The 27,001-nt window shown below is 43.4% G+C and overlaps 1 protein-coding gene across 2 annotated transcripts; it reads right to left on the bottom strand.

Annotated features, from left to right (window-relative positions):
* Nucleotides 1-740: 740 nt before the first annotated feature.
* On the bottom strand, nucleotides 741-26,412 carry LOC115121035 (neurotrophin receptor-interacting factor homolog). 2 transcript variants are annotated; one of them, XM_065003949.1, is made up of 6 exons: nucleotides 25,960-26,412; nucleotides 10,962-11,092; nucleotides 10,595-10,765; nucleotides 4,108-4,269; nucleotides 2,517-2,628; nucleotides 741-2,371 (listed from the first exon to the last, which is right to left on the bottom strand). In XM_065003949.1, exons 1-6 carry the CDS (start codon nucleotides 26,234-26,236, stop codon nucleotides 1,332-1,334), a joined length of 1,893 nt encoding a protein of 630 aa, XP_064860021.1. In that variant the 5' UTR covers nucleotides 26,237-26,412; the 3' UTR covers nucleotides 741-1,331. The 2 variants fall into 2 exon arrangements, 1 of the variants encoding a protein (XP_064860021.1); XR_010459697.1 differs by lacking the exons at nucleotides 741-2,371; nucleotides 2,517-2,628; nucleotides 4,108-4,269 and adding an exon at nucleotides 4,667-7,275 and having other exon boundaries at nucleotides 7,810-10,765.
* Nucleotides 26,413-27,001: the final 589 nt, after the last annotated feature.

Here is a 27,001-nt window from a genome sequence, read left to right as displayed (position 1 = left end):
TCAGTACAGCCTCAATTCATCGGGGCATGGACTCTACAACGCATCGGAAGTGTTCCACAGAGATGCTGAGCCATGTTGACTCCAATGCTTCCCACAGCTGTCAGGTTGGCTGGATGGCGCCTACTACTCATGATGCTACGTTTGATACCAGAGCTCTGAGGCATGCGTCGAAATCGCTTAGCAGTTTACTTTGAAGCAGTGTGTCGATGCTTGTATAATTTTATCAGATGCACGTGATCAATGACGTCCGAAACGTTTCGTTTTGCCGATTAGCCACCTGATTGGTTTGGTATTGGCTTCTGTAGAAGACAAAAAGGCTACCCTGTGCGACGTCATCTATAATAATTTGGCTGTTCTAAATGCTTTTCATCAGCAGGTGCCACTAGTGTACACTGTGTTAATCAAAGCCTCGAGTAATGAACCTATTTTGGACACAACTGGCTGGAAATGCTCAATGCTTCATCTACTACCATAACTTGTACAAACACATTTAAATATTTTATCTTGCACATTCACCCTCTGAATGGCACATATACACAATCCATGTCTCAATTGTTTCAAGGCTTAAAAATTAATCTTTACCCGGTCTCCTCCCCTTCATCTGTACTAATTGAAGTGGATTTAACAGGTGACATCAATAAGGGATCATAGCTTTCACCTGGTCAGTCTGTCATGGACAGAGCAGGTGGTCATAATGTTTTGTACACTGTGTCTTCAGGGAGTGTCAATAAAAGTCAGACTGAAAAGTCAGTGTTTATTAAACATAAACCAGTTTTAAAAAGACCATATGAAAACCCCACATCTCAACTAAAACTGCATGAACTTGATAAACTGCATTCACTTTCTCATTAAAAGTGTATTATTTTTTATTTATTTTACCTTTATTTAACTAGGCAAGTCAGTTAAGAACAAATTCTTATTTTCAATGACGGCCTAGGAACAGTGGGTTAACTGCCTGTTCAGGGGCAGAACGACAGATTTGTACCTTGTCAGCTCGGGGGTTTGAACTTGCAACCTTCCAGTTACTAGTCCAACGCGCTAACCACTAGGCTACCCTGCCGCCCCAGGGGGGGGGGGGGGGGTAGTTGAATGGAAGTAATGAAATAGGTATTTGTGAAAATCACATAGCCTACACAATAAACACTATGCAGGCTTTTTAGGCATATATGTCACACAATGTCTGGATGAAATATTCTCCCAAAGAATATTCAACACTGAAATCTGCATCTGTGGGTCTTTTCTGCTGACAACAATGAAAATTCATATTTGTCTTTATTGCAAGGTTTGATCAACACATCAGATGCTATCCAGTGGAATGGTTACTTTCAATGTTATAGAGTGGAATGGTTTTTCTGCTGGTGTATCCTGAGGTAGCTCCTCTCTGAGAACCTCTTCCTGCAGTGCGTATTGGAAAATGGCCTTTCTCCTGTGTGGACCTTCAGGTGCATCTTCAGCTGATTCTGACGGGTGAACCTCTTCTCACACTGGGGGCAGCTGAAGGGTTTCTCCCCTGTGTGGACCCTCTGGTGCCTCTTCAGGTCACCAGCCTGGGCGAAGCGCATGTTACACTGGGTACAGCTGAAGGGTTTCACCCCTGTGTGGACCATCTGGTGCCTTTTCAGGCTGGACGAGTGGGAGAAACTAGCCCGGCACAGATGGCAGCTGAACGGTTTCTCCCCCGTGTGCATCCTCTGGTGGATCTCCACCTGTTTGGGGAAACTGAAGGCTTTCCCACAGAACGAACACAGGAAGCGCTTCTCTTTGCCACTGGATCTGCTGATAGCATTACTACCACTTTCATTTGTCAATGGGCTTGCGTAGCCATTTCGTGTTGAGGCACTGGCATTGTCTGAGGTCTGGTTTAACATTAGGAAAGTGTGAGGAGGACGAAGGCCAGGGAGTGTCTGTGTTGTCTCAGGGTCCATGTTCCAGTTGATAGATCCTATAGAAGGCGGGTTGAAGGCAGCACCTGTTAGGGGGTTAACCTGAGGCACCATCAGCCTCTCTGAATCACAACTATAGGAGCAGGAAGGAGCATCGCTAACCAACTCTGTGTCTGTTCTCTCCAGCTGAATACAGACACCTCCCCGCCCTCGCAGACCTAATCTACGTCTCGCCCTGGTCTCAGCCAGTCTGTTGTCATGGAGACTAAGTTCAGCTGTTGTTTTGTGTTCCACTGTCTGTTTCTGGTTGTGGTTAACAGTGTTGTTCCCCAGCCCAGAATTGAGGACGCTGTCCCATCCGCTGACCTCCACTATGTTGCATCTGGTCCTGGCCTGCTCAGTGATGTCGTCCCCTGGGATCTTGGCTACACCGGTCTTGGAATCCAAGATGGACACCCAGACTCCTCTGTTAGCCTCTAGCCAACCACCTGCGGGAAGAGGTTACAAAATAGACTTCATAAACATGGCAGAGAACTCGACATATGGAGTTATGGAAAAAAATCATAGCCAGGTGCATCACTATCCCATTGAAGATCTATTACTGTATGTAGGCTATATGTATTTCTCTCTTACCTTGCTCCCCCATCTTTAGTCCACTCAGCAGGTCAGTGCTCTCGGATATGTCTTCTATTCTCTCCTCTTTGACTACCAGCAGATCAATCTTCCCATCCTCCATGTCTACTGACTGTAAGAGATACAGAGTGAGAGGATGTTGGATCAAGAAATCTGATATGAGCACCCTGCTATGGCGCATCTGATTGGGCAATGAGGGATTGCTATGAATACTATGCAAATGTGTTAGTCGATTTGATTACTTGACACTATTTAATGATTTGCTAAATCAAAGGCATAGTCCCACACTTAAAAACAAAATTAATCAAGACCTGGGCCAGGCAGAGTACACCTGGCGGGAGGGAACGTGTGTGGCGTTTCTTTCACCTCTATTGGCATCCAGCATAAACCAGGCCCAGCTCTAGCTACACTTCATCCCCGAACCCACTTGTTTAACAAGCAACGCCTCATGTTAACCTAACTCTCTCATTCTGAAAATGAACCACATACTGTAGAGGGTAAACATTAGTTCACATATAGTAGTTAGTTCGTTAACATTTCACACAAATTGCCAGGGTCCAGTACGCAACTAACGCGTTATAACTTGAGGAACCGCAAGGAGTCGTATAATCAGTTAATACTATAGCGAATTATTTAGGTTACTAACGTTAGCTCATCTGATTTTGTAACGTTAGATAGCTAGCTGTCTGACTTTATTAGCCAGCTAATTTTCATACAATACACTAAATGATTTGATCATCAAAGTTGGCTAATGTTGCTCAACAGCTCTCTGGCTAGCTAACGGAGAATTCGATCCAACTAACGCGTTATAACTTGAGGAACCGCAAGGAGTCGTATAATCAGTTAATACTATAGCGAATTATTTAGGTTACTAACGTTAGCTCATCTGATGTTGTAACTTTAGATAGCTAGGTGTCTGACTTTATTAGCCAGCTAATTTTCATACAATACACTAAATTATTTGATCATCAAAGTTGGCTAATGTTGCTCAACAGCTCTCTGGCTAGCTAACGGAGAATTCGATACTTAACAATGCTAATACTTGTTCCACCACTTTCTCCCTCGCCTCAAACTTTCCAAATGCCAGTTGTTTTTCGGTTACTGCTCATGATGTACGCTTCATCACCTTCTCATCCCCGTCTCCGTGGCCAGGCTTCTCACCTACCTCTTCGTTATCGTTCACGGGAAGCGCTGCTGTGAGTTAACTGGCAAACTGCCGTTGCAACCTACAACTGTCCTTCCAGAGCCGATGCTGTAACTAGCAGGTTGATTGTCTCTTCTCTCTTCAGTCGCGTGCTGCATTCTGTTGTTATGTGAACAATTGGCTGAGCCTTGGATTCCGACAGTATTTCTCCAAACGCGCATCACTCGTTCGCTTGCAGCCAGTTGTGATCCAAGTCCCCCCACAAAAAAACTTCTCTCATCGTATCTACACGATTCAAAACGGCGATTTTCGACGAAAGGTGACTAGTTTGCATCCCTGTTATGTAGTCTTACTCATTATGATTTAAAAGGCGGAACCTAGCAGCACTCATACTCTAAGATACTTTTTGGATACGGGTTCTGACCTAATACCATACAGTGGGCTCACCTCAGTGAGACTGTGTCTGGTCCTGTGCTGCTTAGTTGGTTCCTCTGTGGGTTCAGGAGGAGGTGTTGTTTGGTTGTTTTCCATAACCATGGTCCCCTCAGGGTTCCCCAGACCCTCCTCACACCCCTCCTCCTTCACCAGCAGCACCTCCAGACCCTCCTCCTGGAAGAGACAGGTGATACAGATTACACAGACAAACACTCCCTCAGGTATGTACACAAAGATAATAAACACACTTTTGACATGGAGTCTTTACCCATCCCCACCACGTTTGAGTCCTATACTGTAGTTACAGAATGACTTAATTGTTGTTAAACCCATCATGGTGGACATAAATATGATGTTGTGGGTCAAAATAAATAAATAATGATGATAAGTCAAAAGTCATCATCAGACAAACCTGACTAAACTATTTTGACATGTACAGTAGGTGTTTGTTAGTGTTTGGGTTTGTGTAGGTATATTTAGTAAGTGTATTTTGGTAATAAAGTGCTGTCTGGTGTATGCAGAATAGGGTGAGATCAGATGTGATGTATATTAAAGAGTCTCAATGAAAGTCTTAGAATGAAAAGTCCAATTGTTTTATTAAACATAAACAAGTGTTCAATACACCATATGAAAATCACATACATTTTATTATATATTTATATTTAAAATCGCCATGAACTTGATGAACTGCATTCATTTTCTCATTAAAAGTGTTTTGGGAAAATAATGAAGTAGTTAAATGGAAATAATGAAGTAGGCATTTGTGAACATGATATGTGACTCGCTTTATCATAATCAGTCACATTGACCCCAAAACACAGTGCTGGAAAAAGGAGAATGTTAGCTTTCTACCGAGACCATCATGATCACTCTACTCCAAATTACAAGAAAGTTACGTGCCATTACATGCAGAGTATCACCAAATCATGTTTTTGAGAAAAACGCAGTTAACGTTTGCAATTACTTTTAAGACATTTATTCAAATAATGAACAACAACTATTTACTTAATTACAAAACAATACATGAAATCCATTGACCAGTGCCCATGCTCTTCTTTTTCACTTACACACACACACACACACACACACACACACACACACACACACACACACACAATTGTACACATAAACTATGTATACAAAAGAATGTGGACACCCCTTCAAATGACTGAATTTAGCTATTTCAGCCACACCCGTTTCTGACAGGTGTATAAAATAGAGCGCACAGCCATGCAATCTCCATCGACAAACATTGGCAGTAGAATGGCCTTACTGAAGAGCTCAGTAACTTTCAATATGGCCCGGTCATAGGATGCCACATTTCCAACAAGTCAGTTCGTACAATTTATGCCCTGCTAGAGCTGCCCCTGTCAACTGTAAGTGCCGTTATTGTGAAGTGGAAACGTCTAGGAGCAACAGCGGCTCACCCGCGAAGTGGGAGGCCACACGAGCTCAAAGAATGAGAAGCTCAAATCGTCTGTCCTCAGTTGCAGAACTTACTACTGAGTTCCAAACTGCCTCTGGAAGCAACGTCAGCACAAGAACTGTTTGTTGGGAGCTTCATGAAATGGGTTTTCATGGCCGAGCAGCCGCAGAGCAGCCGCACACAAGCCTAAGATCACCATGCGCAACACTAAGCGTCGGCTGGAGTGGTGTAAAGCACGGCGCCATTGGACTCTGGAGCAGTGGAAACACGTTCTCTGGAGTGATGAATCACACTTCACCATCTGGCAGTCCAACGGAAGAATCTGGGTTTGGCGGATGCCAGGAGAATGCTACCTGCCCCAATGCATAGTGCCAACTGTAAAGTTTGGTGGAGAAGGAATAATGGTCTGGGGCTGTGTTTCATGGTTTGGACTAGGCCCCTTAGTTCTAGTGAAAGAAAATCTTAATGCTACAGCATACAATTACATTCTAGATGATTCTGTGCTTACAACTTTCCTATTTCAGCATGACAATGCCCCCCTGCACAAAGCGAGGTCCATATAGAAATGGTTTGTCGAGATTAGTGTGGAAGAACTTGACTGGTTTGCACAGAGCCCTGACCTCAACCCCATCAAAACACCTTTGGGATGAATTACAACGCAGACTGCGAGCCAGGCCTAATCGTCTAACATCAGTGCCCGACCTCACTAACGCTCTTGTGGCTGAATGGAAGCAAGTCCCCACAGCAATGTTCCAACATCTAGTGGAAAGCCTTCCCAGAAGAGTGGAGGCTGTTATAGCAGCAAAGGGGGGACAAACTCCATATTAATGCCCATGGTTTTAGAATGAGATGTTTAACGAGCAGGTGTCCACATACTTTTGGTAATGTAGTGTACAAGCAACAGAATGAGCTAAAAATGGTCAGAGTAAGTCCTGGTCTCTAAGCAACAACTAAAATGAGAAACGTTAAAGAAAATCTGACTACACCACTGCGTCACCAGAGAGTAAGGTCCGACTGTCTCTTTGGATCCGATTCGTGTGGGCTTTGGCTAGAGTCTTTGTCACTGGCTTGAGCTGACGAGCGTTTGGTACAAATATAAGTATAGAGATTTAGGAAAACACTCACCATGATCACGCATGAACGTTTTTGTACTAGCGCCACACACAGGACTTTGGTCTCAAAATGTCAGTAGCATCAGGATGTCTGACTTCTTAAATCCAGGGATCTGTCCTGGGAGCGGCACCGCGTGGATATTGGTGAAGTTGTTGACATAGTGGACAATTCACTGAGTGTCCTCGTAGGACAGCACCTGTTTTCTGGCGAGATGACCACCACACCTCTTTTTTCCTTGGAGCCTTATCACGATCCATAGAACTATAGAACTTTATCACTGCAGTCAGCTTTTTGTAGAAATTCTGACATTTTTAAACATGCCTGTTAAAATGTGCTGAAAGGCACAATGTATTCTCAGCTGTTTTATTTCTATTCATGATTTAGCCTACTACTCATTTTTTCTTAAATATCTCATGAACTTGTTAATACTGTTGCAGCCCCAATAAGAACAGAGGACATCAGGTTGTATTACTCAAATGAAAACTTACGCGTGTCGGAACTTGAATGTTTCTCTGCAGATTTGCTCAAAGAAATATGTCCTCTGATGTTTTCGTTTTGTTAGTTCCGGTTCGAGATAACCATTTCCTTGCAGAGGTTCATGGAACCAGAGATCTTGCCAATGAGCACTAGATGTTTTTCATCTGAAAAATAAGACAACTAACAATATACTATTTTTTAACATTCAGTCATTGTCGTCATCTATTCTAGCCAATACATTTTAAAGTGATATAAACATGTTCAAGAAAACAAACTACGCAACCTGTACAGATCGAAATGCATGCGTGAATCACACACACTTTTATTAGTAGTGTAAATGGGTCAGATTCGATATAAATAAATGTCATAACTTTATAGATTGCCATTTCATGGCTTTATGTAACCTGTCTTTAGAACAAATACCAGCACCCACAACACACACAGGTCCCATAAGTTACTATCTACATAGCTAGGTTGCATGGGCTACACATCCCCCACTTCACTCTCTCCCCCCAAAGCCACACATTCACACACACACACACACACACACAGTTGGCTTTAATACATGAACAGTTAGCTAGTCAGTCTACGTGTGCCTTATCACACCCAAACACACGAACAGATAGACAGGCACAGAAAACATGCACACATTACACACCCACATAAACTTGACTACTACTTGAATGGCAAGCACTTACCATTGGTGAGTTAGCTAATTCATCTGGTCACATCTCTTGACCATCTCCTCGGGGGTAAAAACCAAATATCACAGCTTCCCTTTATTGGCCTTGCACGTTCACCTGAACTCGCAATCCTTTTCAATTTCTTGCCCAGCACCACTGACATATTTCCCCTCGACCGACTGAAGCGCCGTCATTGATCGATTCACCATTAACAGGTGCACAGGTGGTCTTCCTCGGTTGCCTCCTCAAGGTGCTCGGCCTCGACTTCAGTGAGCTTGTCTGAGTCGCTTATGTCATTGCTCTGTGGCGCAGGGTCAAAAAGTAGTCGGCAATAAGTTGATGCCACTGATCGTCTGAACCAGCTCCCAGCACAACATTACTATTTAAAAATCTTGCGATTTTTCTCTCCCGGAAATCCATCAGTGCAGTTGAAAGCAAAGCTAACTAGCTACGGTGTAGGCAGTAGTGACAGTGTAACTATGTATGGTGGGTCTTTATGAGCGAGAGAGTGTAGCCTTTTCCCGCGGATGATACACTACAGTAGCTTTGATTGGGAAAACAGGAAAATCATCCGATTGAATAGCTTATTGTAGCTTGATTTAAGCTATATAGTGAGCTAGCTAGTTTGTAATTCATTCATGATTTCGGAATAGATGAGGATTTTGATAGTGCAGATAAGCTAGTGCCTCAAAAGCCTGATGTGTTACAAGCTAGCATCCACCAAACGGATTGGAAAGTGCTACGTTTCATCCTACGTTTAAAGGATTAAAAACTATATTCATACTGAATTTGGCAATAACACATACAGATGATGAAAGCAAAGACATTGTTTTGTTAAAACCAGATGAAACCCCCAAATAGCAAAAAATCTCAATTTCGACAAAAACACAATTTATATGCAAATTAGTAATTGCTACTTCCGACTGATTATTATAGAGCGCGTCACATATAGTCTACACCAGGGATGGGCAACCCTTTTGTCTATGGATTAACCCCCCCCCCCCCCAAGCTATCTAAACTTGTAGTAATCATGGCCGAATTACTGACAGGGGGCAACCAATTGATCGTTAGATATCATATAAAAAACTGCAAGCAGTTGTTTCCACCCTCTGGCAAAATGCATATTATTTCCAAACTTGTAGCATTCATGATTTAATTACTGACCTGAGGGCCCTCATGATCATGCGTAGAATTGCATAAAATTACATTAAAAAATTAAAAATCATTAAAAATCTTCTATCCACCTCATGGCAAAAATGTGTAGAATTGCAGAAAACTTGCTTAAAAATTGCAACATTTTCTCTATGCCCCATGACAAAATGTGTAGAATTGCAGGATTTTTTTTTTCTTTGCTAAAATGCTTTACTCGCAAAATATAGCTTAGGGCCCCCAAAAGGCTAGGGCGATTTTTTGTGTGGCTCCCACACCCATCAATGCTGCCCATCCCTGGCCTACACAGTACAAACACAATATGTAACAGACTTTTTCGGCACAAATATGCCTAAAATATATATCACATGTCTGGATGCAATATTCTACCCAGGAATATTCAACACTGAAATCTGCTACTCGCATTATTCCAAATGCATCTGTGGGTCCTTTCTGCTGACAACAATGAAAATGAATCTTTATATTTAATACATCTAAACGTCTGAAGCTATTGAGTGGAATGTTTTTTCTGCTGGTGTATCCTGAGGTAGCTCCTATCTGAGAATCTCTTCCCACAATGCGTACAGGCGAATGGCCTCTCTCCCGTGTGGACCTTCATGTGCATCTTCAGCTGGTGCTGGCGGGTAAATCTCTTCTCACACTGGGGGCAGCTGTAGGGTTTCTCCCCTGTGTGGACCCTTTGGTGCCTCTTCAGGTCACCAGCCTGGGCGAAGCGCATGTTACACTGGGTACAGCTGAAGGGTTTCACCCCTGTGTGGACCCTCTGGTGCCTCTTCAGGGTGCCAGCCTGGGAGAAGCGCATGTGACACTGGGTACAGCTGAAGGGTTTCACCCCTGTGTGGATCCTCTGGTGGACCTCCACCTTCTGGAGGCAGCTGAAGCCTTTGTTACAGAACATGCAGAGGAACCGTTTCTCTTTGCTATTGCCTGATGTGGTTACCCCTCCCCGAGTCTGGGCTTTAGCCCTGTCGTTTGAATTCAATACCTGATCGAAAAGGACACGGCTGTGTAAATCGGAAGGCCCCATCGACGTAGACACTTGGTCATGATCCCTGAACGTGTGTAAAGGGGAGTGGGTCGTGACATTTGGATTTGTCTCTAAGCTTCCCCTGTAATTTAAGAAATCTCTGCCCTGTGAGTGTCTGTCTACTAGGTGACTATTTGCATTCCATGTGGGAGGAACGTTTGATTTGATTTGATTTGACTCAACGTCGCCCTCCACTTTCATGGTCACTTCATCTACAACCAGACCCTCCCCTTTCTTATCTAGGCACCCTTCAGAGTATACACTGCTACTGTACCGGTTCCAGTCCCCTCTGGACAGATGAGTTTGTGTCTCTAAACCCAAGGATATGTTGCCAGGGTCCATCTCTGTAGCGTAAGAACAAGATGAATCATCACCACTAGTGTCTAACGAGTTACCATCCCCACTGGAATTAACCGTTCTCTGGCTCTGTTGAAATACTGGTAAGTACTCTGAGCCGGGAGCAGGAGGACAGCCCAGTCTCCCCAGCCCCAGTCTCTCTGGATCTGATCTGTGGTCACATCCTGTGTGTAAGAGACTGTGTGTTACAGTTAAAGTCTTGGTGTCTGTCTCTGACTTGAGGACGGCGTTCAACATTCCACTGACCTCCGTGATGCTGCGTCGGGTCCTTGGCTGTGCTGGGGCGGTTGGGTCTTTTCTGTTTACATGGGGCGCTTCAGCCGTTCCAGTTTGGATGTCTCTGCTGTGCCATGGGTCCTCCTCTCCTTCAGACCTCTCTAGCTTGACACCGGGATCTTCAGCCTCTGCATCTGCAGACTGACAAGAAGAGAGGAGGTTATTACCATTACATTAGTTGAATTGGATAACAATGTGAAGTCTCACAAAGCTCACCTATGGCAGATAAATGAGGATATATGTAAGCAAGTGAATCGCTGAGGGGAGCGTTCTGAAATAAACGGACACATTTGATTTACAAAGTAACACATTTTTTATGCAACACTATTACACTAACCTCTGTCACGATAACTTGCTGGGTTGAGGTTCCACTCCCCTCATCAACAGTGATTGGTTGGTCATCTCTCCAAGTATTGTGTCCCACTGGCTTCACAAAGCTCCTGTGGCCTCCAGTGAGATGTCCTTCACCTGAGAGTGTGATTGGGGGAAAGCTGTGGTTAGGTTAGCTACTGTCAATGTTCAATGTCAGTGCTGGACTTGTGCAGGAGCTCACTGGAGCCGAGTACCAGCACATTACATTTTCTACTGCTTCAAATGTTCTACTGCTTCAACTCCTGTTCCTCTTATAGAATATTAGTTCAAAAGTATTGTGGAGATCCTGCACCTAAATATAAACTGTACCGGCACCCAAAATGAGTCCTAGTACCTAGTTAAGTCAAGCACTGTCAACGGTATATTGTACACTACTGACCAAGTCTACAATAGGCAAGGATGTAAGGTAACACTTGATGTATTATGATCCATGCATCATATTGTTTTCATTTAGTAAATAATGCAGTAAGTAATGCAGTAAATCAAGAATCTGGTTAGAATATGATATTGTTTCTTTGTGCAAGAGAGCTAGTCTGCGTACCAGACGTTTTACCTAACATTACACTCCTTGTCACATCTTTGGAGTACAATGAGTGGAATTAAGTAGCTGAACAGAGACGGCAACCAGACTACAAGATAGCTAGCTAACTAAGTAAGTAAGTAATCTAATCACGGAAGCTACTGCATACATACTGCTCCGTGGTTTCCATGGCGCTGTGAGGTATACTCAGGGTCGATATTATACGTAATAAGGAATTTCCCTCGACCACGCCCACAAATGTTGGAAAACAAATATTCTTTCCCGTTCACCTTTATTGTAAAATAGACATCGTGGTCATACAGAAATAACAAAACATGCCTGAAAAGCTGCTGTGTTGTTCAATGCACATGTAACCAACACTAGTGGTTCTGGGGAGGGGGCAGGGGGGCCCTGTGACAACAATTTTGGACCCCCTTGTGGCCCCCCTAAATGTGGAGTAAGAAATAATTGTTACATAAAAATGTGTTGCTATCATTCCTTTTTTACATCTGTTATTAGACAGAAAATGCTAATAAATTGTTGAATGATTATGAACATGGTCTTTTGCCTGCTAATGCCTGCAATGCAGTGAGGAAAATGATATGACAACAATAACGTCTAATGTAACTGGTCCCTCTAACAGTACAACTGGTACAGCTTGGCCCCTCCAGATGAAATGGTCTAGAACCGCCACTGCTAACCAGGTCAAAAACCCTGATCTACGGATCGCATTGCTGCCACGTAGGGAAATATAGCCTGCAAGAAGAGCCCTGTGGCTTTAGGCAACTCGGCGTGGGAAATGTGGGGACCAGGTGCTCAAGTAGCTTACACGTAGCTAAGCGTGTGGAAAACGTGTAATGTTTACGTGCTGCTGAGCGGTTTGTTGCAAACTCTACATTTTTAACAACCGTTTTATATTTTTATTTTTCCCCTTGCTCAACGTTTTTAATCTCGTACGCTTTATCTGGACATTATTCTACAGGACCTCCACCAGCCGAAGCTAAGTAGCAACATTAACATTATGCCATCTAATTGCAGTCGCTTTATTCATAATATACAGGAGAACTATCGCCTTATGTTGAGTCCAGCTTCAGACGCAATCGTTAAGCATGGGTAATTTCAGTGTTGGAAAAGATGAAACAGCGTTGGTGCCACCAAAAAGTACAGCTAGTAGTATAAATCCTCTCGCACAGTCGCCGCAGCCGGACAGTTTTCTCTTGGCTTCTGGAAGCAAATGCTGTCGAAATGCTCAACTGGTGTCGCTCATTCAGCCGAGTGAAACTTTCAACCGGTTCTCCCCATTAAGCAAGAAGCCAGAGCCTTCTCAGGTCTCTCCTCCACCTGTTACGGCGTCGGAGCCGCCAAAACATCCCACCACTAGCTCTGACCATTACCTGCAGGATTACAGGCTGACTACACCGCTTGCGGTGCAAAATACATTTAGAAATCTGTAATTCAATTATTGCACCCACACTGCCCCCGCACGCCAACGAGCGTCTGCGTTGCCAAGGGCTAAAATAGAAGTCAGTTCTTTTTCTGACACAGATCGACTGCAAGTCCTGCCTCTCCCATCTCCTCATTGGTTTATAGAAGCAGGTACCCACGTGCCATCTCCTTATTGGTTATACCCACGTGGGTGACTGAAAGATGAACAAGGCCAGTGGCAGTAATGCACCTGATTTATGAAAGTTCCCAATTGCAATATAAAGTCAAGAGAAGAAAAAGCCTGGAAGGAGGAGAGATGACTAGAAACGATTCGGTTGACTGGTTTTATGTGTGGATTAATTGGCGGAGTAGAGGACCTTGTGCATTTCAGGAAAAATAACAACTCAATGTTTATATCCCAGGACAAATTAGCTAGCAACAGCAAGCTAGCTAAAAAGGACAAATTAGCTAGCAAGTGCAAGCTAGCTAACTAAATTGCCATAAATGTTTAATGCTTTTCGACCTGTCCCCAAATTAATATAATTGGTTCAGAGTTTGTTTTGATATTTTAACCTGCCTGTCATGATCGCGTTTGGTGTGGGGGGACAAAATACATTTATGTACGATGGCGCGCGCAGCCGGTTTGTGTTCCGTGTTAGACTTAAAAAGAATCACCCAGAGATCATACACTGTTTACCAGGGGGCAGGGCTACAGACGTAAATGCTAATCTTAAGATGGTGTTGGCTAAGGCTAAAACTGGCGAGTATAGGGATATTGTTATCCACCTCGGCACCAACGATGTTAGGATGAAACAGTCAGAGGTCACCAAGTGCAACATAGCTTCCGTGTGTAAATCAGCTAGAAAGATGTTTTTTATTTTTATTTTTATTTCACCTTTATTTAACCAGGTAGGCAAGTTGAGAACAAGTTCTCATTTACAATTGCGACCTGGCCAAGATAAAGCAAAGCAGTTCGACACATACAACGACACAGAGTTACACATGGAGTAAAACAAACATACAGTCAATAATACAGTAAAAAAACAAGTCTATATACAATGTGAGCAAATTAGGTGAGAAGGGAGGTAAAGGCAAAAAAGGCCATGGTGGCGAAGTAAATACAATATAGCAAGTAAAACACTGGAATGGTAGTTTTGCAATGGAAGAATGTGCAAAGTAGAAATAAAAATAATGGGGTGCAAAGGAGCAAAATAAATAAATAAATTAAATACAGTTGGGAAAGAGGTAGTTGTTTGGGCTAAATTATAGGTAATCTGTAAGATGCTCTGACAGTTGGTGCTTAAAGCTAGTGAGGGAGATAAGTGTTTCCAATTTAAGAGATTTTTGTAGTTCGTTCCAGTCATTGGCAGCAGAGAACTGGAAGGAGAGGCGGCCAAAGAAAGAATTGGTTTTGGGGGTGACTAGAGAGATATACCTGCTGGAGCGTGTGCTACAGGTGGGAGATGCTATGGTGACCAGCGAGCTGAGATAAGGGGGGACTTTACCTAGCAGGGTCTTGTAGATGACATGGAGCCAGTGGGTTTGGCGACGAGTATGAAGCGAGGGCCAGCCAACGAGAGCGTACAGGTCGCAATGGTGGGTAGTATATGGGGCTTTGGTGACAAAACGGATTGAGGGTATTGGAGGCTATTTTGTAAATGACATCGCCAAAGTCGAGGATTGGTAGGATGGTCAATTTTACAAGGGTATGTTTGGCAGCATGAGTGAAGGATGCTTTGTTGCGAAATAGGAAGCCAATTCTAGATTTAACTTTGGATTGGAGATGTTTTATATGGGTCTGGAAGGAGAGTTTACAGTCTAACCAGACACCTAAGTATTTGTAGTTGTCCACGTATTCTAAGTCAGAGCCGTCCAGAGTAGTGATGTTGGACAGGCGGGTAGGTGCAGGTAGCGATCGGTTGAAGAGCATGCATTTAGTTTTACTTGTATTTAAGAGCAATTGGAGGCCACGGAAGGAGAGTTGTATGGCATTGAAGCTTGCCTGGAGGGTTGTTAACACAGTGTCCAAAGAAGGGCCGGAAGTATACAGAATGGTGTCGTCTGCGTAGAGGTGGATCAGAGACTCACCAGCAGCAAGAGCGACCTCATTGATGTATACAGAGAAGAGAGTCGTTCAAGAATTGAACCCTGTGGCACCCCATAGAGACTGCCAGAGGTCCGGACAGCAGACCCTCCGATTTGACACACTGAACTCTATCAGAGAAGTAGTTGGTGAACCAGGCGAGGCAATCATTTGAGAAACCAAGGCTGTCAAGTCTGCCGATGAGGATGTGGTGGTTGACAGAGTCGAAAGCCTTGGCCAGATCAATGAATACGGCTGCACAGTAATGTTTCTTATCGATGGCGGTTAAGATATCGTTTAGGACCTTGAGCGTGGCTGAGGTGCACCCATGACCAGCTCTGAAACCAGATTGCATAGCAGAGAAGGTATGGTGAGATTCGAAATGGTCGGTAATCTGTTTGTTGACTTGGCTTTCAAAGACCTTAGAAAGGCATGGTAGGATAGATATAGGTCTGTAGCAGTTTGGGTCAAGAGTGTCCCCCCCTTTGAAGAGGGGATGACCGCAGCTGCTTTCCAATCTTTGGGAATCTCAGACGACACGAAAGAGAGGTTGAACAGGCTAGTAATAGGGGTGGCAACAATTTCGGCAGATAATTTTAGAAAGAAAGGGTCCAGATTGTCTAGCCCGGCTGATTTGTAGGGGTCCAGATTTTTCAGCTCTTTCAGAACTTCAGCTGAATGGATTTGGGAGAAGGAGAAATGGGGAAGGCTTGGGCGAGTTGCTGTTGGGGGTGCAGTGCTGTTGACCGGGGTAGGAGTAGCCAGGTGGAAAGCATGGCCAGCCGTAGAAAAATGCTTATTGAAATTCTCAATTATGGTGGATTTATCAGTGGTGACAGTGTTTCCTATCTTCAGTGCAGTGGGCAGCTGGGAGGTGTTCTTATTCTCCATGGACTTTACAGTGTCCCAGAACTTTTTTGAGTTAGTGTTGCAGGAAGCAAATTTCTGCTTGAAAAAGCTAGCCTTGGCTTTTCTAACTGCCTGTGTATAACGGTTTCTAGCGTCCCTGAACAGCTGCATATCACGGGGGCTGTTCGATGCTAATGCAGAACGCCATAGGATGTTTTTGTGTTGGTTAAGGGCTGTCAGGTCTGGGGAGAACCAAGGGCTATATCTGTTCCTGGTTCTAAATTTCTTGAATGGGGCATGTTTATTTAAGATTGTTAGGAAGGCATTTAAAAAAATATCCAGGCATCCTCTACTGACGGGATGAGATCAATATCCTTCCAGGATACCCCGGCCAGGTCGATTAGAAAGGCCTGCTCGCTGAAGTGTTTCAGGGAGCGTTTTACAGTGATGAGTGGAGGTCGTTTGACCGCTGACCCATTACGGATGCAGGCAATGAGGCAGTGATCGCTGAGATCTTGGTTGAAGACAGCAGAGGTGTATTTAGAGGGGAAGTTGGTTAGGATGATATCTATGAGGGTGCCCGTGTTTAAGGCTTTGGGGGGGTACCTGGTAGGTTCATTGATAATTTGTGTGAGATTGAGGGCATCAAGTTTAGATTGTAGGATGGCTGGGGTGTTAAGCATGTTCCAGTTTAGGTCGCCTAGCAGCACGAGCTCTGAAGATAGATGGGGGGCAATCAGTTCACATATGGTGTCCAGAGCACAGCTGGGGGCAGAGGGTGGTCTATAGCAGGCGGCAACGGTGAGACTTGTTTTTAGAGAGGTGGATTTTTAAAAGTAGAAGTTCAAATTGTTTGGGTACAGACCTGGATAGTAGGACAGAACTCTGCAGGCTATCTTTGCAGTAGATTGCAACACCGCCCCCTTTGGCAGTTCTATCTTGTCTGAAAATGTTGTAGTTTGGAATTAAAATTTCAGAATTTTTGATGGTCTTCCTAAGCTAGGATTCAGACACAGCTAGAACATCCAGGTTGGCAGAGTGTGCTAAAGCAGTGAATAGAACAAACTTAGGGAGGAGGCTTCTAATGTTAACATGCATGAAACCAAGGCTATTACGGTTACAGAAGTCATCAAAAGAGAGCGCCTGGGGAATAGGAGTGGAGCTAGGCACTGCAGGGCCTGGATTCACCTCTACATCGCCAGAGGAACATAGGAGGAGAAGAATAAGGGTACGGCTAAAAGCAATAAGAATTGGTCGTCTAGAACGTCTGGAACGGAGAGTAAAAGGAGGTTTCTGGGGGCGATAAAATAGCATCAAGGTATAATGTACAGACAAAGGTATGGTAGGATGTGAATACAGTGGAGGTAAACCTAGGTATTGAGTGATGAAGAGAGAGATATTGTCTCTAGAAACATCATTGAAACCAGGAGATGTCATTGCATGTGTGGGTGGTGGAACTAATAAGTTGGATAAGGTATAGTGAGCAGGACTAGAGGCTCTACAGTGAAATAAGCCAATAAACACTAACCAGAACAGCAATGGACAAGACATATTGACATTAAGGAGAGGCATCCTTAGTCGAGTGATCAAAAGGGTCCAGGGAGTGGAGAGGTTGGTTTGGGGGTCACGGCGATTTAGACAGCTAGCCAGGACATCGGTAGCAAGCTAGCATAGGATGGAGGTCTGTTGTTAGCCACCTCTTGCATTCCGTCAGTAGATTAGTGGGGTTCCGTGTGGTAGAGGGGATTAGTCCAAATCACACAACAACAAAAATAAATAAAAACAATAGATATAGTTATAGAGGCCCAAGAAGAAACATAATAAAAAATAAATAAATTGTCCGATTGTCTATTCTGAGAGCAGCCGGTAAGACAGCTAACGGTTAGCAGGCCGCAGATGGGCGTTCAGGTAACGTCGCGACGGAGGAGCCAGCCGGATCTCCTTCGGGTAGATAACGTCGGCAGTCCAGTTGTGAAGGCCCGGTGGGGCTCCGCGTAGGCAGTAAAACGGGTCCGGATAGGTGACTGCAGCCCAGGAGTGATTGACGGAGCTCAGGAGTGATTGACAGAGCTGGCTAGCTCCGGAATAATTGATGTTTGCTCCGGAATCGACGAAAGCAGATAGACACACGGATAGCAGCCAGCTAGCTGTGAGATCCGGGAGTGAATGTCCAGAGAGCAGTTGAAATCCAGGGACATGGAGTGAAAAATTGGTCCGGTATGTTCCGTTCCGAGCCGCACTGCGCCGTACAAAACTGGCAATAGATTTTCGAGCTAAAGGATAGCTGATGACCACAAACCGTGGTTAGCTGAATACTAACAAGTTGCCAGTAAAGAAGCTAACTAGCTTCTGATTAGCTTCTGGCTAGCTCCTGGCTAGCTTCTGGCTAGTTTCTGGCTAGCTTCTTGGAGTTTCTGGCTAGCTTCTGGCTAGCTTCTTGGAGGATTGCAGATTTGAGGTAAATAATACTTATTTATAAATATAAATTGGTGAGGCGGCTTGCAGGAGTGTATTGAAGATGAGTTGATGGAAAATAAAAATAAAATGTATGTGAAAAAAGTTGTAAATATATATATATACACGACACGACGAGGACAAAAGACATCTGAACTGCTATGCCATCTTGGGCAAGATGTGCCGGCATCGAGTAATTGTCTCTGCCCCCCTCCCAGTTAGGGGGAGTGATGAGCTCTACAACAGACTATCACATCTCAATCGCTGGTTGAAAACTGTTTTCGGCCCCTCCCAAAAGATAGAATTTGTAGATAATTGTCCCTCTTTCTGGGACTCACCCTTAAACAGGACCATGCCTGGCCTGCTCAGGAGTCACGATCTCAATCCTAGCTGGAGGGGTGCTCTCATCTTATCTATGAACATAGACAGGGCTCTAACTCCTCTAGCTCCACAATGAGATAGGGTACAGGCCAGGCAGCAGGCTGTTAGCCAGCCTGCCAGCTTAGTGGAGTCTGCCACTAGCACAGTCAGTGTTGTCAGCTCAGCTATCCCCATTGAGGGCGTGTCTGTGCCTCGATCTAGATTGGGCAAAACTAAACATGGCGGTGTTCGCATAAGCAATCTCACTGGAATAAAGACCTCCTCCATTCCTGTCATTATTGATAGAGATTGTGAGATCACAAAATAGGTTTACTTAATGTTAGATTCCTCCCTTCCAAGGCAGTTATAGTCAATAAACTAATCACTGATCATAATCTTGATGTGATTGGCCTGACTGAAACATGGCTTAAGCCTGATGAATTTACTGTGTGAAGAGGCCTCTCCTCCTGGTTACACTAGTGACCAAATCCCCTGCGCATTTCAAATTCAATTTAAAAAACGACTAAGTTCACATATTTTGAGCTTCTAGTCATGAAATCTATGCAGCCTACTCCTACGTTTTATAGCTACTGTTTTCCTGGGACATATACAGTGTTCCCTGAATTCCTATCGGACCTTGTAGTCATGGCAGATAATATTCTAATTTTTGGTGACTTTAATATTCACACAGAAAACTCCACAGACCCACCTCTCCAAAAGGCTTTCGGAGCCATCATCGACTCAGTGGGGTTTTGCCCAAGATGTTTCCGGAACTACTCACTGCCACAGTCATACTCTGGACCTAGTTTTGTCCCGTGGAATAAATATTGTGGATCTTAATGGTTTTCCTCATAATCCTGGACTATCGGACCACCATTTTATTACGTTTCCAATCGCAACAAATAATCTGCTCAGACCCCAACCAAGTATCATCAAAAGCAGTGCTATAAATTCTCGGATAACCCAAAGATTCCTAGATGCCCTTCCAAACTCCCTCCACCTACCCAAGGACATCGGAGTACAACAATCGGTTAACCACCTAACTGAGGAACTAAATTTAACCTTGCATAATACCCTAGATGCAGTCGCACCCCTAAAAACAAAACATTTGTCATAAGAAACTTGCTTCCAGGTATACAGAAAATAACCGAGCCCTGAAGCAAGATTCCAGAAAATTGGAACGGAAATGGCGCTACACCACACTGGAAATCTTGGAAAGACAGCTTGGAAAGACAGTACCATACAATATCGAAGAGCCCTCAATACTGCTCGATCATCCTATTTTCCCAACTTAATTGAGGAGAATAAGAACAATCCCTCCCCAAACAAATTATACTGTCGCAAAGCTAACTAAAAAACATTTCCCAAGAGAGGATGGCTTTCACTTCAGCAGTAATAAATACACTAACTTCATTGACAAAAAGATCATGATCATTAGAAAGCAAATTACGGACTCCTCTTTAAATCTGAGTATTTCGCCCAAGTTCAGTTGTCCTGAGTCTGCACAACACTGCCAGGACCTAGGACCAAAGGAGACACTCAAGTTCTTTAATTCTATATCTCTTGGCACATTCATGAAAATAGTAATGGCCTCTAAACCTTCAAGCTGAATACTGGACCCTATTCCAACTATACTACTGAAAGAGCTGCTTCCTGTGCTTGGCCCTCCTACGTTGAACATAACAAAGGGATTCCTATCCACCGGATGTGTACCAAACTCACTAAAAGTGGCAGTAATAAAGCCTCTCTTTAAAAAAAACAAATTTAACCAAGAAAATATTTTAAAAACTAATCGGCCTATATTGAATCTCCCATTCCTCTCAAAAATGTAAGAAAAAGATGTTGCGCGGCAACTTACTTCCTTCCTGAAGACAAACACTTCAGTCTGGTTTCAGACCCCATCATAGCACTGAGACTTCACTCGGGAAGGTGGTAAATTAACTTTTAATGGCGTTAGACCAAGGCTCTGCATCTGTCCTCGTGCTCCTAGACCTTAGTGCTGCTTTTGACACCATCAATCATGACATTCTTTTGGAAAGATTGGATACCCAAATTGGTCTACATGGACGAGTTCTGACCTGGTTTAGATCTTATCTGTCGGAAAGATATCAGTTTGTCTCTGTGGATGGTTTGTCCTCTGACAAATCAACTGTAAGTTTCGGTGTTCCTCAAGGTTCCGTTTTAGGACCACTATTGTTTTCACTATATATTTTATCTCTTGGTGATGTCATTCGGAAACATGATGTTAACTTTCACTGCTATGAGGACGATACACAGCTGTACATTTTGAAGAAACATGGTGAAGCCCCAAAATTGCCCTCCCTGGAAACCTGTTTCAGACATAAGGAAGTGGATGGAGGCAAAACTCGGACAAAACAGACATGCTAGTTCTAGGTCCCAAGAAACAGAGAGATCTTCTGTTGGATCTGACAATCTTGATGGTTGTACAGTCGTCTTAAATAAAACTGTGAAGGTCTTCTGCATTACTCTGTACCCTGATCTCTCTTTTGACGAACATATCAAGACTATTTCAATGACAGTTTTTTTTCATCTACGTAACATTGCAAAAATAAGAAACTTTCAGTCCAAAAATGATGCAGGAAAGTGAATCCATGCTTCTGTCACTTCTAGATTAGACTACTGCAATGCTCTACTTTCCGGCTACCTGGATAAAGCACTATATAAACTTCAGTTAGTGCTAAATACGGCTGCTAGAATCTTGACTAGAACCAAAATATTTGATCGTATTACTCCAGTGCTAGCCTCTCTACATTGGCTTCTTGTTAAGGCTAGGGCTGATTTCAAGGTTTTACTGCTAACCTACAAAGCATTACATGGGCTTGCTCCTACCTATGTCTTCGATTTGGTCCTGCCGTACATACCTACACGTATGCTATGGTCACAAGATGAAGGCCTCCTTATTGTTCTTATAATTTCTAAGCAAACAGCTGGAGGCAGGGCTTTCTCCTATAGAGCTCCATTTTTATGGAATGGTCTGCCTATGCATGTGAGAGACGCAGACTCGGTCTCGACCTTTAAGTCTTTATTGAAGACTCATCTCTTTAGTAGGTCCTATGATTGAGTGTAGTCTGGCCCAGGGGTGTGAAGGTGAATAGAAAGGCATTGGAGCAACAAACCGCACTTGCTGTCTCTGCCTGGCCGGTTCCCCCCTCTCCACCGGGATTCTCTGGCTCTAACCCTATTACGGGGTCTGAGTCACTGGCATACTGGTAGTCTTCCATTCCGTCCCTAGGAGGGGTGTGTCACTTAAGTAGGTTGAGTCACTGACTTGATCTTCCTGTCCGGGTTTGGCGCACCCCTCGGATTCATGCCTTGGGAGAGATCTTCGCGGGCTATACTCAGCCTTGTCTCGGGGTAGTAAGTTGGTGGTTTGAAGATGTCCCTGTAGGAGTGTGGGGGCTGTGCTTTGGCAAAGTGGGTGGGGTTATATCCTGCCTGGTTGGCCCTGTCTGGGGGTATCGTATTTATGCTGCAACTGTTTGTGTCGGGCGACTAGGGTCAGTCTGTTATGTCTGTAGTATTTCTCCTGTCTTATCCGGTGTCCTGTGTGAATTGAAGTTTGCTCCCACTAATTCTCTCTCTCTGCCTCTCGGAGGACCTGAACCCTGGGACCATGCCTCAGGACTACCTGGCCTGAACTCCTTGCTGTCCCCAGTCCACCTGGTTGTGCTTCTGCTCCAGTTTCAACTGTTCTGCCTGCGGCTTTGGAACCCTGACCTGTTCACCGGACTCTCTCTCTCTGAAGCAGGCAATGTTAAAAATGCATTTTTCTTAAATGTAGTTTTGTAATTTACTAAAACAGCAGACAAGAAAATTGTTTGAAAAGGATCAAGTTTTTTCTGTGAGCCAATGGGGTAACCTACAAGAGCCTTAAGCAAGCATTCACACTCCTTTTTCACATTTTGTGTTACAGCCTACAGTATTTAAAATTGATTACATGTATGTTTTTTAGTCACTGGCCTACACACAGTGCTCAGTTCCCCATAGTGTTAAATTGGAATTGTTTTTCATTATTTTTTTAAAACAAATTATTTCAATTTAAAAGCTGAAATGTCTTGAGTTTAATGTATTCAACCCCTTTGTTATGGCAAGCAGTGGATTTCAAACACAGATTCAACCACAAAGACCAGGGAGGTTTTCCAATGCCTCGCAAAGGGCACCTATTGGTAGATAGGTAAAACATTTAAAAAAGCAGACTTTGAATATCTCTTTGAGCATGGTAAAGGTATTCATTATACTTTGGATGGCGCATCAAAACACCCAGCCACTTTAAAGATACAGGTATCCTTCCTAAGTCAGTTGCCGGAGGAAAGAAACCGCTCAGGGATTTCACCATGAGGCCAATGGTGACTTTAAAACAGTTACAGCGTTTAATGGTTGTGACGAGAGAACTGAGGATGGATGAAAAACATTGTATTTAGTCCACAATACTAACCTAATAGACAGAGTGAAAAGAAGGAAGCCTGTACAGAATAACAATATTCAAAAACATGCATCCTGTTTGCAACAAGGCACTAAAGTAATAGTGCAAATTAAATGGCAAAGCGATTAACTTTTTGTCCTCAATACAAAGTGTTATGTTTGGGACAAATCCAACAACACATTACTGAGTTCCACTCTCCATATTTTCAAACATAGTGGTGGCTGCATCATGTTACGGGTATGCTTGTAATCATTAAGGGCTGGGGAGTTTTTCAGGATAAAAAATAAACGGAATGGAGCTAAGCACAGGCAAAATCCTAGAGGACAACCTGGTTCAGTCTGCTTTCCAGCAGACACTGGGAGACTAATTCACCATTCAGCAGGACAATAACCGAAAACACAAGGCCAAATCTACACTGGAGTTGCATACCAAGAACACAGTGAATGTTCCTGAGTGGCCGAGTTACAGTTTTGATTTCAATCTACTAGAAAATCTATGGCAAGACCTAAAAAAGGGAGGTCTAGCAATGATCAACTACCAATTTGACAGAGCTTGAAGAATTTTGAAAAGAATAATGGGCAAATGTTGCACAATACAGGCATGGAAAGCTCTTAGAGACTTACTCAAAGATTCACAGTTCTAAAAGGTGACTCAGTGGTGTGAATACTTATGTAACTTAGACATTTCTGTATTTCATTATCAACAAATTTGCAACAAATTTCAAATAACATGTTACAACTTTATCATTACGGGGTATTGTGTGTAGATGGTTGAGAGAAAAATATTTTGAATCCATTTTGAATTCCGCCTGTAACACGACAAAATGTGGAATAATCAAGGGGTATGAATACTTTCTGAAGGCAATGTAGGTAACCATAGGTTGTTTTCCCCACAGGCAGGTGTTCTATCTAAAACTGACTTGGACCATCCTATGTAGAGATCTCAGTAAATATTGTATTGTCTCTACCACGCTGGCTGTACTGAATTCAGAAAGTATTCAGACCCCTTGACTGTTTCCACATTTTGTTACGTTACAGCATTATTCTAAAATGTATTCATTTGTTTTTTCCCCTCATCAATCTACACACAATACCCCATAATGACAAAGACAAAACAGGTTTTTAGAAATGTTTTTAAAATAACTGCTGTCACATTAACATACACATTCAGACCCTTTACTCAGTACTTTGTTGAAGCAGCTTTTGGCAGTGATTACAGCCTAGCGTCTTCTTGGGTATGATGCTACAAGCTTGGCACACCTGTATTTGGGGAGCTTCTCCCATTTTTCTCTGCAGATCCTCTCAAGATCTGTCAGGTTGGATGGGGAGTGTCGCTGCCCAGATATTTTCAGGTTTCTCCAGAGATGTTTGAATGGGTTTAAGTCTGGGCTCTGGCTGGGCCACTCAAGGACATTGTCCCGATGCAACTCCTGCGTTGTTTTGGCTGTGTGCTTAGGGTCATTGTCCTGTTGGAAGGTGAACCATTGCCGCAGTCGGAGGTCCTGAACACTCCGGAGCATGTTTTCATCAAGGATCTCTTTGTACTTTGCTCTGTTCATCTTTCCCTCTCCTGGCTAGTCTCCCAGTCCCTGCCGCTGAAAAACATCCCCACAGCATGATACTGCCACCACCATGCATCACTGTAGGGAGGGTGCCATGTTTCCTCCAGATGCAACACTTGGCATTCAGGATGAAGAGTTCAATCTTGGTTTCATCAGACCAGAGAATCTTGTTTCTCATGGTCTGAGAGACTTTAGGTGCCTGTTGGAAAACTCCAAGTGGGCTGTCATGTGCCTTTTACTGAGGAGTGGCATCCGTTTGGCCACTCTACCATAAAGGCCTGATTTGTGGAGTGCTGCAGAGATGGTTGTCCTTCTGGGAGGTCCTCCCATCTCCACAGAGGAACTCTGGTGCTCTGTCAGAGTGACCATTGAGTTTTTGGTCACTTCCCTGACCAAGCCCTTCTCCCCCGATTGCCCAGTTTGGCCGGGCAGCCAGCTCTAGGAAGAGCCTTGGTGTTTCTAAACTTCTTCCATTAAGAATGATGGAGGCCACTGTGTTCTTGGAACCTTCAATGCTGCAGATTTTTTTTTGGGTACCCTTCCTCAGATCGGTGCCTTGACGCAATCCTGTCTCAGGGCTCTACGGACAATTCCTTCGACCTCACGGCTTGTTTTTTTCTCTGACATGCACTGTCAAATGTAGGACCTTATATAGACAAGTGTGTGCCTTTCCAAATCATGTCCAATCAATTGAATTTACCACAGATAGACTCCAATCAAATTGAAACATCTCAAGGATGAACACTAGAAACAGGAAGCACCTGAGCTTAATTTCGAGTCTCATAGAAAAGGGTCTGAATACTTAAGTAAATAAGGTATTTCTGTTATATTTTTTTAACATTTGAAAAAAATATTAAAAACCTGTTTTCGCTTTGTCATTATGGGGTAGTGTGTGTAGATTGAGGAAAAAGGTTAATTTAATCAATTTTAAAATAAGGCTGTCATGTAACAAAATGTGGAAAAAGTCAAGGGTTCTGAATACTTTCCGAGTGCACTGTATGCTCCCTCTCAAGATAATACCTTTCTGAACTGCCTATCATCAAAGCTGTGGAAGACCATCGCCCAAGAACTGCCAGATCCCTACATTTGTTTTGTTCAATTGTTTTTTGTTTTTAAAGCGACTGTCAGATTCTACTTGTTCTATATACAATATACAGACATAATTCTGGGTAACACATCTGAACATATCTGCATTGGTGAACGAGGTGACAGGCACTACGATATGAACGCGACAGGCCATGCATCCTCGTCCTTCGGTTAAATGTACCTCTTGCCATTCCTCTGTATCGTTCGACAATCTTGACACTACTGGGACGACTGGCGAGGACGCGCTCTCGCGTTGTCCTTTCTGCGCGCTCCCGTGCCACCTTCGATTCCAGTAGTTTCCTCCGCAATGCCCTGTTTTCTTTCTGGCTTTGAGTTATTTCCAAACGAAACACTGCATAGTCGTCGTCTACGAGTTTACAGATCTCTGCCACGGCTGCATTCGCTAGAACCTCCATGATGGAGGCTATTTGAGTGTGAAAAATCATACAGTTAGCCATTGTTAGCTAGTTAGCTATCAAATAAGTCCTGTCTCAAACTCGAACTAAACACTACACGGGGTGATGATGTACAGTTCAATTAATCCGATTTTAAGTTCCAGGATGTTAAAACGTCTAAATAAAACCGCTAACGTGGAAGTTGTTCTTAGCCTTGTTCACTTCCGTTTACTTGTCTGTTTCCGGTGTTGTGCCTAAATACTCCCCCCTGACAGTCGCATTTCCACAACTGAAGCCACACTTTATGATTGTTAACTCTGAAAGAGAAGAATAACAGTAAAGTAACAAGTTATACAATTTAATTAAATACACTGATGTAATTGAAAAAATAAGGCAAAAAAACGTGAATGTCAAATATATTCAATAAACAAATAATTAAATAGTACCTCTACGCCTCACTGAAGCATGGCCTTTGATGTGGTTGTTGGCCATATATTGCTCAGCTTTATATGTGCAGAAGGGGCAGTGATGAAGTTGACTGCTGCTGCATTTTTTCATTTTGGGACTCGCCCTCCACTCTGTACATCAAAGAAAATAAGCATAGACATAAAATGCACGATAATTAGAAAGGCATGAAATAAAGCAATAGGCATTTCATTTCATCACTGTATATACTATGTGTAGGCTGTGTAGACTCGCTATGTGTAACTTAGGGAATGGCCGTCGGCATCAACGATACACATTTAGAGCCAGCAAAACACAAATCATACATTGAAGAAACACAGAAAATCAACGATCAAATCGATTACATGTAAACCTAGGCTTACT

Source organism: Oncorhynchus nerka, linkage group LG18 (assembly GCF_034236695.1).
Source record: "Oncorhynchus nerka isolate Pitt River linkage group LG18, Oner_Uvic_2.0, whole genome shotgun sequence".
NCBI lineage: Eukaryota > Metazoa > Chordata > Actinopteri > Salmoniformes > Salmonidae > Oncorhynchus > Oncorhynchus nerka.
This window is presented reverse-complemented; position numbering and strand designations above follow the sequence as displayed.